The sequence below is a fragment of the Malus sylvestris genome, chromosome 11 (genome assembly GCF_916048215.2).
Source record: "Malus sylvestris chromosome 11, drMalSylv7.2, whole genome shotgun sequence".
NCBI lineage: Eukaryota > Viridiplantae > Streptophyta > Magnoliopsida > Rosales > Rosaceae > Malus > Malus sylvestris.
The window spans coordinates 3,513,305-3,527,585 of NC_062270.1; the positions used below are offsets into that span (position 1 = coordinate 3,513,305).

Sequence of the window (14,281 nt, forward strand, 5' to 3'; positions counted from 1 at the left end):
AAGATGATTCGGAACGCCGTTAAGTCGGCGTCAGCCCTGACGTGGTTTGTGCGTTTAGAATGAAATTGAGAGTCAAATAAAAAATGGAAAATTGCACAATCACTATCCCACATAAAATCCACGAATAAAATCGAACCAGTTTTTCACAAATTCACGTTTTAGTACTGATGTATTACTACCCTCAATTTTCCCTAGAACTCAGTTAAAACGTATAATCGTCACCAATTTATTACATATCAATTAGATGAATAATGCACCTTTTGAATAAGTGACGAAAGCTTGGTATAAGGATTTGATTGACCAAAATTTGTTGGCACATATTATCTACTTTCAGGAAGACAAGTTATGGTAAAGGAAGTCATTTAGTGGTCATCATTTGCATTTCCATTTCTTTGTTGATTGCTTATTCTCGATGCATTAAATAAAATGCATTACTAGCTCATAAGTCAAAATTTGCTAAAATAAAATAAAACATTAGGTGAAAGTGGCCTGATTTACAAAGTTATAATACAAATCAGTGAAAAGGGGCCAAGCAAACATAGCAATCGTTTACCAAAAAAAAAAAAGCAAATATAGGAATCCGGGAGAAGAAATGTTGGCCAAGAAATATCCAGGTTGTCAGCCAATTGAAGACCTCCCAAAGCAGCCACTCCTCAACCCCCAAAACCTTGACCCAACCCAAAATATGTGGATTACTTTACTTTACAAGAATAAAGATGATTAATTACCCAAAAAAAAAAGAATAAAGATGATTAATAATAATAATAATATTAATATTAAAACATTCCTCGAGAGATGATACCTGGACCATCAGCTTCATATCAGTGTGCCATCTATCTGTATGCAAGGGATGTGGGATATTTTGTGCCAGTAGCGTCCTTTTCCTGGTTGGCATCTCTCTTTTAGCACTGGACACTCATAGATCCAAAGTTTCGTAAGTGAAGGAGGCAGACCCTCCTCTGGAATGGATGCTAGCTTTGGACAATAGGAGAGTTTCAAAGATTGAAGGGAGGGGAGGAATTGAAAGCCCTTGCTGCTCAGTTTCTTCAGATTCGGAAATCCTTTTATTATGAGATGAGCGAGAAATTTGAGCGTCTCCATCCGTACCATGACGGGTGGAAACGACACCGTATTCGGGTCATCACTGTCGATATACAAGTATGTAAGAGAGGTGAGTCTGTGCAACCCCCACTCCAACTCCCACAATGACTTACAGCTCTTGACCTTTCCAATTGCAAGTGATGTTAGGTTGGGAGGAAAAGTCAAACCTTCACGGTAGTCGATGCTCAAGTACTCCAGAGAGTTGAGATTGTGCATGTCTTCGCGCAATGCCTCCAATTTGTCGCAACCTCTTATATAGATCTCTCTCAGGTTGGAGGGTCTTCTCCCCCCACTCAGTCTCGGGATGGAAACAAGACTTCCACAAATGAAAATATATAGCTGTTGAAGATTGCTGAGGTGGCATAAGCCATCCGGTAAGGATTTCAGATTTTGGCAATTCCAGATCATAATGTATTCAAGACAATAATTAGTGTTGTCGTGGAAGAACCTGTCCTCTGCGATTAGCTCCAGTTGTTCACAACCAAGTATCTCAAGGTGTTTAAGTGTCCTGAGAAGCTGGCCACTCAATGATAACGACGTCAGAGATTCACATCCTTCGATCTTCAAGTACTCAAGACAACTATGAGAAGAAGACGACCAAGAAGAACCAACAGCCTCCTCATCCACTAGTGATTTCAAAATTTTGCACTTTCTTATCTCTATTCTTCTGAGATTTTGGGGAATCTGGAATTTTGCAAAATATATCAACGAATCGCACTCTGTAATCAGGATGTCTTTAAGAGAAGGTGGCAGACCAACATCTGTAAAAGAAACTAGACTTGAACATTCGTGTATGCGAAGCTCTTGAAGAGACGACAGCTGATTTAACCCTTTTGGTAGCTTCAAAAGATTTTCGCACTTTCTTAACTTTAGAAATTCAAGCTTGCAATCCAATATTTGCAATTGCAGCAACTCCTCTGCTTCTTCTCCCAATTCTTCAACTAGACGAGAGTTGTCTTCAATTTCCAAACGGCCAAGAGAAGTCAACCACTGCAATAATCTAGCCTCATTCTTCAGTGAAGACGTCAGCTTCTCACATCCATTGATCTTCAAATCTCTAACCTTGCTTAGTCCCTTTCTGAACAATTCCCCTGTTGGCCGAGACATCACCTCCGAAATGTTTGAAATGCACAAGGACTCTAATAACTCAAACTCAACCTTAGCAGCCGTATGTTCCAACACTTTACAACCGTCAATGTTTAGCTGACGAAGCTGTTTGTAGTTGGCAATCGAAACCGTCAATTCCTCACATTTAACAATTTCAAGTTTGGCTAACAAATCGAGCTTCTCTGGCAGTTTACCTTCCAACTTAGAACATTCCTTGATTGAAAGCCTTTTTAGGCAAGGGAAAACACCACTTCCGTGATCCAGTTGGAAAGGAAGCCACACCTTCCAATGCCGCATATTCACAAACTTGAGAATCTCTAACAGCGGAAAAGGCATGACACACTCACCATAAAACTCAGCACCAACACTTTCGACTGCATTCATTCCTCTAATATAAAGCTCTTTGAGACGAGGCAATTGTCCGAGAGGTGGCAACGATAAACAATTGTTACATTCCTCTAAGCGCACAAGCACCATATTAGAGAACAATGGACCTCCAACCCATGATGAAAATTCCTCTCTGGCATAACCCGTGATGGTGAGCTCCTTGAGCTTTGTATGAGGCTGTAACATGTCAAGCACAGCGGATTCTGTTTCTCTCGTGTCGCTTGAATAATACCATTTTAGGACCAGTGAATCAAGCCTCTCCTTGCATTTCAAGTTGGCCCTCCTGGCATCCTCGACATTAGTCACATTCTCCAATCCTGAGAGGCACAATGTCCCTCGGAGATGCAATAGGGGCCCTATCTCTCTTATCCCTGAATGATCACTTCCTTCGCTCACCACAAAAAGAGGCAGTGATTGTAGATTTGTCAATCGACCTAGTTGCGAAGGCATTCCTTTCAACGAAGATGCATATGAGTTGTTGAGATGGCGCAAATTAATTAGATTACTCATGTTCGCGGGCAATGACTTCAATTGAGAACAACCTTCCAATATCAATGTTTGCAAGTGGTAAAGAGTGCTTGTTGATTTAGGCAAACTGGCTATATATGTATAGGAAAGGTCAAGATACTGTAACAACCTCAAATCACCGATTGACTCTGGCAGCTCAGTTATTTTGTAGCCATTGAACGAGAGCACTCGTAAGTATTGCAACTGTGGTAATAGCTCAAAAGTAACCTTACGAGGCAAATATGTGTGCCATACCCTGGAATTTGAAAGTGAAAGTGGCAGGAATGTTCGCAAATGTTCAGCTTTTGGAAAGGCCTCAAATCTCGTAAATCCATCAAATTGACCAGCAATGAAAGACGAATGGCGAGCCCTTCGAAAGCAAGTGCTTGGCAAGTTATCACCTCGCTTATCTTCCAACCTAAAACATATTTCACCTGCTGCCCATTGTGCTAAATCATTAACGAGGTCATGCATTACATATCGTGAATTGTTTTTGCTTGATTCTTGAAACAATGACCTTGCTAATAGCTCTCGAAAGTAGTCGCGGCCCAAGTCCTCCATTTGTTTATTGTCATCATGTTTTTGTTGAATCAAACCCTCTGCCATCCACAAAAGAATGAGCTGCTTCTCCCCAAATTCATAGTCATTTGGAAGTATTGAGCAATATGCAAAACACCTCTTCAAATTTGATGGAAGATAGTGATAGCTCAACTTTAGTACGGGGAGAATGCCACTCTTGTCTGCTAGATTCCATAACTTGTTCAATATTTCTCCCCACTCATCTTTTTCTTTGCAACGTAAAAGACCACCGAGAGTCCTTGCAGCTAATGGTAAGCCACGACATTTTTCAACAATTCTTGTCTTAATTAAACCATAATTTACCGGCTTTCCATTATTAATTCCCCTGAACGCATGTCGCTCAAATATTTCCAAACAATCACCATCTGCCATACACTCCAAATTATGAACTCCAGTGGCTCCCATAATCTTTGCAACATTCACATCACGGGTTGTCACAATAATCTTACTTCCTCCTGCTCCGATGCCAAAAGGGGATTGAAGTCTTGTCCAGAGATCGTATAGATCAGAGTCATCTTTGTTCCAGATATCATCTAAAACGATTAAAAACTTTTTTCCTCTTAATTGCTCACTCAAATCATGCTGCATTTTACTAAACCCCTCCACTTGGACGGGTCGGGATGTGATTGATTCAAGAATTTCCTTTGTCACTCGCACAACATTGAAGTCATCAGACACAGATACCCACACCTTTAGCTCAAACTCCTTCATGGCATCATTTTTGTGGTTGAATACAAGTTGAGCAAGTGTCGTCTTCCCAACTCCGGGCATGCCAACTATAGCAACTACACCAAAATCGGTAGACTTTTTCAACAATTCAATAATCTTCCCTTTGTCACCATCTCTTCCAACAACAAGCTTTTCATCTAACACGCCTGAACTTGGTAAACTTCGAGATTCCTTAACAGACGTCCCAGTATCTTTCAAGCCAAACTTATCTTTCCGTTCAGATATGTCTTGCAACCGCTTCGTAATCTTCTTCATTTCGGAGTTCATATCAAAACTCAATTTAACTTTATAAAATGATCTCCGTACCTTCCTGCTTGTGCTGGCTTGATCACGTCCCTCTATCATGCGCTTCAACATTTTAACGGCAAATTTGTCCAACATGTCTTCGATATCATAGGCCAGGTCTCTGAGATCATCCAGCCACAGTTTCACACCACCTTCAGTCAGTTGCCTTTCCTCAGCGTCGCTCAGCACCGCTCCGATTGTAGACAACGTGGTCCTCCACTTCTCCAGCTTCTGTCCGACGCCCCGGAAATTTCCCAAGTACTCAAGAATCTCGCGAGGGGTCAACCTGTCGAGCAGCAACTGTAGAAACGCCGCAAGAAAAACCTCTCCCAGTGCCATATTAAGAGCGAGGATTACTCCAAGCAGTTAAAGAAAGACCGAATCGCTCTTGAGCAATATTGAGGTGCAGAACTGTACAAATTAAGTGAAGAAACAAATGAATAAAAAGTGGTTCAAATAAAATGCAAAACAACCAATGTATTATTCAAATAAATAATAAGAACTTACATGGAAGTTCAAATCTAACTCTGCTTGTGATCAACAAATACAGACTCAACGAAGGGAAGATCAACAGTCAAAGACGTAGTTCCTTAGAAATTTGGAAGCTTGATCTGTCGAGACTCAGAAATAGTCACAACTGCACCAATTAAAATGATGAGAACTAATTATTGATGCATGCGCAATCATATACAAATTTATAGTAAAAGTGAAATAATCAATTAATGGACTCCTAGTAAAAGTGAAATAATCAATTAATGGACTCCTAGTAAACATTTCTATAGGTGACAATTTGGGACTAGAGATGGCAACAGGACGGATTCAGATCAAGGTTGCCAACATCATAACCGTATCGCCAGGTATACAATCCCTAATCTAGTACTACCAAATAATCTAATTACTTGATATTATATGTTCCAATAAAAAATAAAAAAAACTTGATATTGTATGTGTAAAGCACAATAAAACACACCACATAATATTACTTAATAGGAAAATGTTAGGAAGATCACATATTTTTGTGTCACATTTATGTACCATCTAATGTGGCAAGTGAGATATACATGTCACGTCAATTTATGAATTTATCTCACTGGATGTTGATTGTGTCCACCACTTGCCATATGAGATGATACACTAATATGGTATAAATATGTAGTTTTTCTAGCATTACTCTTTAAATAATAAAGCATAATAAAACATACCATATATGATTGCAAAAATCATATATTAGTATACATTATTTTCTTAAATTTTAACATGTTAAACAAATAAATGGTTATTTTTCTTAAATTTTAACATGTTGAACAAATAAATGGGCAGCTTTGGGATTACCTTGCAATCCTACGTTTCAAGACTCGAACTTGCACGAATATTGGACATGATCTGTAGCAAGAAGCAGTTTCATGGGAGTCAATCAGGTCATGAGGGCACTTGTTTGCACTTATGATCAACAAATCCAGACTGAACGATGGAATAATTAAGCCTGAAAAGTGCACAGATTATATAGATGGTTATTGATAAAATAATTAATTAAGCATACAAACTTGAAGAAAAATGAAATAAATAAATAATGGATTTGGCATATATAGTTGCAAGAGGAACTTACTGCGTTGGAGTTTTCAGATGATGATGAAGATGAAGGGACTTGTTTCCATAGATCATTAAGATCAACAGATCTAGACTACTTTAGAGCTCTTCAATTTGCTGAGATAATTAAGTGTTGAAAGACCATAACGAAGTCTTCTTCCTTCTGCCCAAAAGGAAAGTTAGACTCCTCTTTTTCCTCTCTTTATTTTTCGTGGGGTCATATTGTTTTATCATTTTGATTGCTTTCTTATCTCCTATGTCCTACACGGTTATTGCTTTTTTTTTTTCATTTAGAGAAAATTGTGGCAATGATATTTTCACTTTAACCAAATTAGAATAATGATCTCTTAATTAAAAATTCATGATCATTGATCTCTTAACTCATTAAAATGTGCAGCTAAAGTCCATTTCGTCAACACCGCTAAAATTTCCGTCAAAATGAGTCACGTGCTAGGCACATGAGGCCGAATCAAGAAGCGAATATGGAAAACTAAATAAGAAAATTGTAGAAATGGTTTCTCAATTTTAACCCAATTGAAGCAATGATCTCTTAATTTTAATACAATTGTAGCAATGTTTCTTTCAACTTGACTTGTTTTGACAAAAGTTATGATGAAGTTGACAAAAATAACTATAGCTACACATTTTGGGAAGTTAAGAGACCAATAATCATGAATTTTTAGTTGAGAAACTATTGCTACAATTTCTTTTTTCCTTTATACGATCGAGTTTGGAGATGGCGAACCAAACATGAAACTTCGGATGCAAAGGTGACTCGTAAACAACCGAGCAACTTCCCTTGCAATGCTGATGATGTTATTTTGTGAGCGTGATTGGTTCAATTTTTTTGTAGGCCATTGTAGGTAATGTAGAGACAATCAATTTTAAACAGTAAAAGACACTGAAACAACTTGGGCCATACAACACAAAGAAGAAGAAAATGCTCCTGCCGACACCAGATTTACCGACCATACAACACAAAGAAGAAGAAAATGCTCCTGCCGGAAGAAGAAAATGCTCCTGCCGACACCAGATTTACCGACCATACAACACAAAGAAGAAGAAAATGCTCCTGCCGACACCAGATTTACCGAAGTTACCATGTATTATGCTTTACCATCTTGTAGTTATACTACTTAATTACTCACAGAGCCATATTTGATTATGATCAATTTGAAGATGAAGAGCAAGTTTTATTAGCATATAATTAAGGAAGTTTTAACAAAACACTTCTGGTACTGTTAACTTAAAAACTACATTTGTACTTTTCTATGGTACTATTCAGTACACATTTATTTGTCATTTTTCATTAAAACTAAAAAAAATTTGGACTTTTCGTTGGTTTTCTTTATAATTAATGGACATCTAGATGTTTAAGGAAACGAGAGCAAGATTGTCATAAAGTGAAAATACTAGCTTATTATGTTAATTTTGAAGATTAAGTGAGACGAATTAAGCTTTATGGAACTGAATCAGTGACAAGTAATTTTAGACTTATGACAAGAAACTTGTGTCTTTGCCATGTGAAATTTGCTTTTCACTAATCATTCTCCCCGCAATAAAATTAGTAGTGCTAAAGTGAACCAATAAAATTAGTAGTGCTAAAGTGAACCAATTCCGCAAAATACATAAAAGCCAATTCCATAAAAACCAAAAAGAAAGGCTTTTTATATTAACACCCCACAAAATGTTGAATGCACCCCATATTAAAATTTAATATTAAATGACTTATTTACTCCACTATGCAATGACAATTTTGACCTTATTAGGTTTAAAAAATATATATATAAATTTATAATTACACCCCAAATCACTTTTAGCGTATTATTTATCTTCTCAACTATCAAAACCCTCACATCCTGCATTGTTGAACAAAACTCTAACCAATGAAACTACAAACATGTTGACTGAGAAAAATTGTTTTTGACGAATTGAACATGAAATCGATGTTTCGGAAGCTTCACATGAGGTAAGACTTCATATTTTTCATTGTTTTAGTGATTTCGATGACATCGATAATTATTTAATTTTGCGTTAGATGCATTATTTAAACTTCTATATTAATATTCATCTTTTAAGGTTCATATTAATCATGAGTGTCCAGTAACATGAGTCATATTAGTGCTAGTCATATACTACTTTTACAAAATTGAGGATAGCCATTCTCCACATAAACTCCTACTCTCAATCTTTTGCTGTTTGATTGACGTACGTTTCTCATCGCGAGTTTTTCTTTCTTTTTTCTTCTTTCTTTTCTTGTCACTGGGAGATGATCCGTGGAAAATGAGGTGAGACATGGCATGTATTTAAAGAAATCTGAGACTGATTCAGTTTTGATTTATTAATTAACTTCTACACCTGGATCATTAGCAGAGAGAGTCTTTATTTATCTTATTCAAGACTAAGTCTAAAGACTTGTGAAATAAATCTGAGATCGATTCAGTTTTGATTTGAAATCTTTTGGCAAACTAAACGTTCAAATGGTTAGATTCAATCCCTGAAAATTAAAAATGAGTGTTATAAGATTTGAAAAATGTGGGGTGTGTTGTGACATATGTTCTTATCAATATGTGATTGTGTAAATCCTAAGTAGAGATAAAATAGGAATCCTTTAGGATCTAGAAGATCTTTCCTAATATACTTTGTATTACTTGGAGAGCAAGTTTCTCTCCTCCTAATTACTATAAATAAAGGCACAAGGACTGGGGAATTAACACACAATTCCTCAAACCTATTCTCCATTCTCTCTTCTTCTATTTGCCGCACCTATCTATTAAATATAGGCCACAACACGTTATCAGCACGCTCTTCACGCTGTGCTTAGAAGAATTTAAAGAGAATTTATTCGTCTACAATCAGGGGAGTATTATGTTTCAATTATTTTTAATTGATTAAATCTTGATTTTATTGAATTCATATATTGTTATTGATTCAATTTATTTTTCTTCTTATGTTGAAAGTGATACAAGCTTGAAGATGAAAGCCGAAATTGAAGAAATAATTTTTCTGCATCAAACCAGTTCATTCATATCATCACGCAATCAGGTTCTTCCAAAACAACGGTTTTTAACTCGATATTTTTTAAGCCCTGATCGCATGAACATTCACCATGATGCATGACCCAACTTTACGTTTAACGTATTTTAGATTCTACATAAATTGTGTATGCCTCATAACCAAAATTGCTACAATTATGTGAATTTGATATTTTTCATGAATTGAATCTTACATATGTACATGCATTGAAACTATTATTTGCATATGCATCAAAGTAAATACGTGATTCATTGAAATATATATACAATTGAATTATTTATGGATATAATTGAATTGAAAAAAAAAAAAATTTTGGAAACGGGAAAATTAGGGTTCTTCGAACCCATGCCTTTGCATTATGCAAAAAGCTGCAAGAACCCTAGGGTTCCCTCCCCGTGACCCCAACAATACTGGGCTCACACGAGCCCACTATAGATTGCAAAGCACTGGAGCAAAACCCTTGCTCCATCTGAAAAACGCCTTCGGCATCAAACCCTAACACAAGGTGCCGCCCGAAGTCGGCCACGGCTTCAACGCCGTTATTGCTGGGCAATCACACCTGCAGTTGTGATTGGGACCTCGCCATTGTCGAAGACGATGGGTTTTTTTTCAGAAACCCGATGAACATCGACGGGTTCTTTGAACCCCAATCGTTCTCGGACCTCTGACGTTGAAACCAAAGTTTCCGTCTACAACTCGGGTTCCCCAGTTGAACCCCCAAGCTTTGCATTGCCATAGACCCCGAGGACAGTCGCCAGAAGCGACACCGGCGTTCCCCCGATTCGAATCTGACACCCAGCGACGCTGGGTTGTTCTGGTTTTCTTCAACCCGAGCCCTATTGGGCTCCAGTTCCTCGGCCCGTGTGAAAAGAAAAAAACATTTTTTTTTGGCCTGCCAGCAGCAGCCCAACCCATTCCCCGTGAGCCTGCAGCTCACCCGTGACCCCCCCTTAGTTATTTCTCTCCTGCCCGTGGGCCTGCAGCCACGCCAGAGACTAAACCTAGCCCAATTTTGGGCTTATGTCACATTGCAAGATTTATATATAGCCACTCGAGGACTTATTTTGGGCCACGAATTTTATTTGCCTAATTATTTTAGGCCCAATGGGTTATATATTTTTTCACCCACATTTTAATTTGGCCCGAAGTCCAAATAAATTAATTCAATTATAATTATAAACCTGAAGTTATATCTTTGTATATCCTTGTTGTATATTTGCTTGCATATATATATATATATGTTTGTCTGCAGATATTATGAACTTAAAATTCATACTTCCGAACCCCAAGTTTCGGAAAAGTGCCATATGAACCTGAAGTTTCTTAATGCGCAACACTCATGTTGAGACCCGAAGTTCTCCATGCTTAAATCCGTTTAAACCAAACCATGTCTTAGAACCTGAATGTTCTAAATTTGTTGTTTATGGAAATTTTATTTCCTAAAACACCAATCACATTCTTGTTTCCTCCATTCAGCGTATTGTCGAACCGTAACAAGTTCGATTTCACTGATTTGGAAGTTTCGAATAGTAAACTACTTTATGTGGATACAAGACGTGAATAAGCATCCGCCATGATCCTTATTCGAAGAATTATGCCTGAAGCATATCCAATGGAAGTACCTCCCTGCTGAGGACTCCATGACTCTTCAAATCCGTTCTGGACTGTTTCAAATCATGCAAAGATGAATTTTTGCCTGAAGCAAAACATAATTGAAACTGTTACGTCCATGAATAGGTACAATTCTCGTAGTCCATTTGTGAGACTCATTTTGCTCCACCTAATACATTTGGAAGAGCGAAATTTGACATGGACGGCTTATTGGCCGAACCCTATTGTTTTTTTTTGGTTTATTTTGTGAATAATTTATTTTGTTCTCGGATTTAAGATTAGTGTTTGGATGTCACCATTATTCTCGAATAAAAGAGTTAATTAACAAAGATTACCACATGTGACTACAATTAACTCATGCTTAGGTATGTTTTGTGGGGAAGTTAGATGTCTGGTTCTATGCTAACTTCATACCTAATCATCCCCTGACAACCTTTCAGGCTTATCCAACCTGATTGTGGGGCATGGCACTGCCCTATATTGTCCAATGGTATTAACTTTACCATAAAGGGAAGCCTTATACTCACTTCGTTCCGGAAGAACGCCCTTTTGAGCTTTAAGGATATTCGAGAGTATTATTACCATATTGAAACCAATGTAGAAAAATGGAGTAAAATTCCTTGGCATATTACCATTTTGCACTTCTTACGAATATAGTTAAATGCATATTCTAGAGAAGATGGAACGCTTAACGAATGGATTACATCCATTCAAGTCCACTATGTGGCCGGCCAGAAGCCCGCGATTCCTAAGGAATTTGCGCTATGGATGTACATTTGGGATATCTAGGATGATTCGTGATGCGCCGTTTTGGGCATCCTTTTACCAGAAGTAAAGAAATCATACCTGGACACGTATTATACCTTAGCACCCTCCATCTTTTTACAAAGGATTCAAATGGGACATTTGTGGATAGATTCAACCACCCTACGGACCATTTAAATATTCTATAGTATTGGTTGATGCTTCTACACGTTTGTCACACGTGTGGTTGTTGTCCACAAGTTGCATTCTCCACACTGGTAGCTCAGATTAACAAGCTCAGGGCTCACCACCCTGATTATCTGATCAAATTTATTTGATTGGATAAGTTGGAGAATTTACATCGACATTTACATCGACAATTTAAATCTCGATGGATATTGCATGTCGGTTGGGTTTTTTGAAAGTTGAGCATCCAGTCCCATGTTCATACCCAGAACGACCCAGCAAAAGTATTCATTAAACGCCTTCAAATGATTGCGTGGTCGACTAGTCATACGTACCACAGTTCCCGACCTCTGCTTGGGGCCATGCAATATTGCAAGCAACCATGTTGGTCTGCCTGAGGCCCGTCACGACCCAACCTTATAAAGCGCGTGTCAGTTGGTTACCAGATACGAACCCGACATATCGCATATGCGCGTCTTTGGTTGTGCGGTCTATGTGCCATTTTGCGCCGCCCTTACGTACACAAAAACAAAGGGGTCCTCAGGGAAGGATGGAAATCTATGTCGGTTATGATTCTCCTTCTAATATTCGTTACTAAATAACCTTTGACAGGCGATCTCTTTACCGCTCATTCTGCGAATTGTCACTTTTATGAGACAGTCTTCTCGTCGTTAGGGGGAGATAAGCACGTCAACGTTCCTAAAGAACGACGCGAATTATCGTGGACGTCCCCACTATGTCTCATATCGATCCCAATCTAGATCGTCAGAGTTTAACCAGACACTTCCTCTGATCTAGTAAAAGTGACGAGATCACATATACCAGCTGCAAATGTGCCTGCAAAGATGTGTACCAAATGTACTTCGGACCTTTGTCCTGAAAGTAGGAAAGCCACAATTGTGGCCGACCCTCGTACATTGACGGCTAGCCAATCAATCTATCTTATGCCAGAAGCATGGTAGATCACTCGGTTCGAGGATTCACCTCCCCAAAAGAGGAGGAACGTGGCACGAATGAATCCGCCCCTCGATCGCTGTCTCAGACCTTTTCATCTCATGAGATTAAATCCGGATAACTCCCGAGACCTGAAGTTCTTGGTCCAGTATACTAGTTTGGATGAGATATGGAATTGGAATGAGATTATCATAAATGATGTTTCATTTATATGGTACCGACATAAATGAAAAGCGACGATAACGAACCGCGTTCCGTTGATTAATATCAACGTAGAACTGATTGGTCAACTAAAAGAATCAATCTATGACGAATGAGATGAATGAAATAGTGCAATATGACGCCTTGTGGCGCAAGGTTTCTCTCATACGCCATGTGATTGATCGCAGCATTACAAACGTGGTTGTAATATCTCTGGGATCGTGATATGAACCTACATGGAGTTTCCAAAGGACTTACATGTACTGATTCAAATAGTTCTAGACCACAAGAACATCCTCTTGATTCTCAAGCGGCCTTCACTTTACGGATGCAGAACTATCCGGGCAGATGTGGTATACCCGTCTAAGTGAATATTTGATCAGTTAGGGATATATGCCCCTGCGTGTATAAAATCCGAAATTGAGAAAATTAACTCGCATATCGGACTATAAGATGAATGATCTTGGGAGAACTTGACATTACCTCGACCTGAAGTTTCGAGCTAGTTTTGATGGTATTCTGGTCCACCACTCAAACTAGACCCAGAAGGTGTTACGTCTGAGTATATCCTGATCATCTGTATGCTAGATACAAATGAGACCTTTACGGAGGGTATGGAGCATAAGGTTCCATATTGGAACGTGAGGCAGCCATATCTAAGTACCATTGGCGTTTGTTGTACTTAGCTCAAATGCACTAGATCAGACATCTTATGTGCTGATAATCTTTTGGCATAAAGCAGCAATGCGCCTAACATGCCACCACCAAATTTGGTGTTAAAGACGTTTTTCTGTTACTACGGATTTGGGCTTATTCCCTATGCATCTCAGAATAGATCACACCCCCTTGATCTTCGGAATGATGCCTACCTTGTGGGATTCGTTGAATCAGACCATTTGTCTGACCGCACAAGGTACGTTCCCGCATGGTTATGTCTTTACCATTAAGGAACACCGCAATATCTTGGAGGTTAATTAGATAGACCTTTTGTTGCGAAATCTTTTTGAATCGTTCCAAGACTCACTATGTCTCATCACGTGAGAGATATGGTCGAGAATTCTTGTTGAGCATATTCAAAAATCCTTGCGATTTTCATCCATCGTTGAGTCCCAACAACGATCCATGAATACAACGCTGTATGTATCGACCAGATCATGATACATCCAAAAAGTCAACACCAAACATATTGTATCTACATCAGCATGAGCATCAGAAGATTGAAGTCAAGCAGTCCAATCCCAGACAACCTTACCGACATCTACACAAA

General features: G+C 38.5%; 1 protein-coding gene across 3 annotated transcripts; it reads right to left on the reverse strand.

Annotated features, from left to right (window-relative positions):
- Nucleotides 1-452: 452 nt before the first annotated feature.
- Nucleotides 453-6,515, reverse strand: LOC126591357 (putative disease resistance RPP13-like protein 1). 3 transcript variants are annotated; one of them, XM_050257017.1, is made up of 5 exons: nucleotides 6,302-6,515; nucleotides 6,028-6,178; nucleotides 5,203-5,332; nucleotides 803-5,106; nucleotides 453-667 (listed from the first exon to the last, which is right to left on the reverse strand). In XM_050257017.1, exon 4 carries the CDS (start codon nucleotides 5,032-5,034, stop codon nucleotides 817-819), a length of 4,218 nt encoding a protein of 1,405 aa, XP_050112974.1. In that variant the 5' UTR covers nucleotides 5,035-5,106; nucleotides 5,203-5,332; nucleotides 6,028-6,178; nucleotides 6,302-6,515; the 3' UTR covers nucleotides 453-667; nucleotides 803-816. The 3 variants fall into 3 exon arrangements, with proteins under 3 accessions (XP_050112974.1, XP_050112973.1, XP_050112976.1); XM_050257016.1 differs by having other exon boundaries at nucleotides 453-5,106; XM_050257019.1 differs by lacking the exon at nucleotides 5,203-5,332 and having other exon boundaries at nucleotides 453-5,106.
- Nucleotides 6,516-14,281: the final 7,766 nt, after the last annotated feature.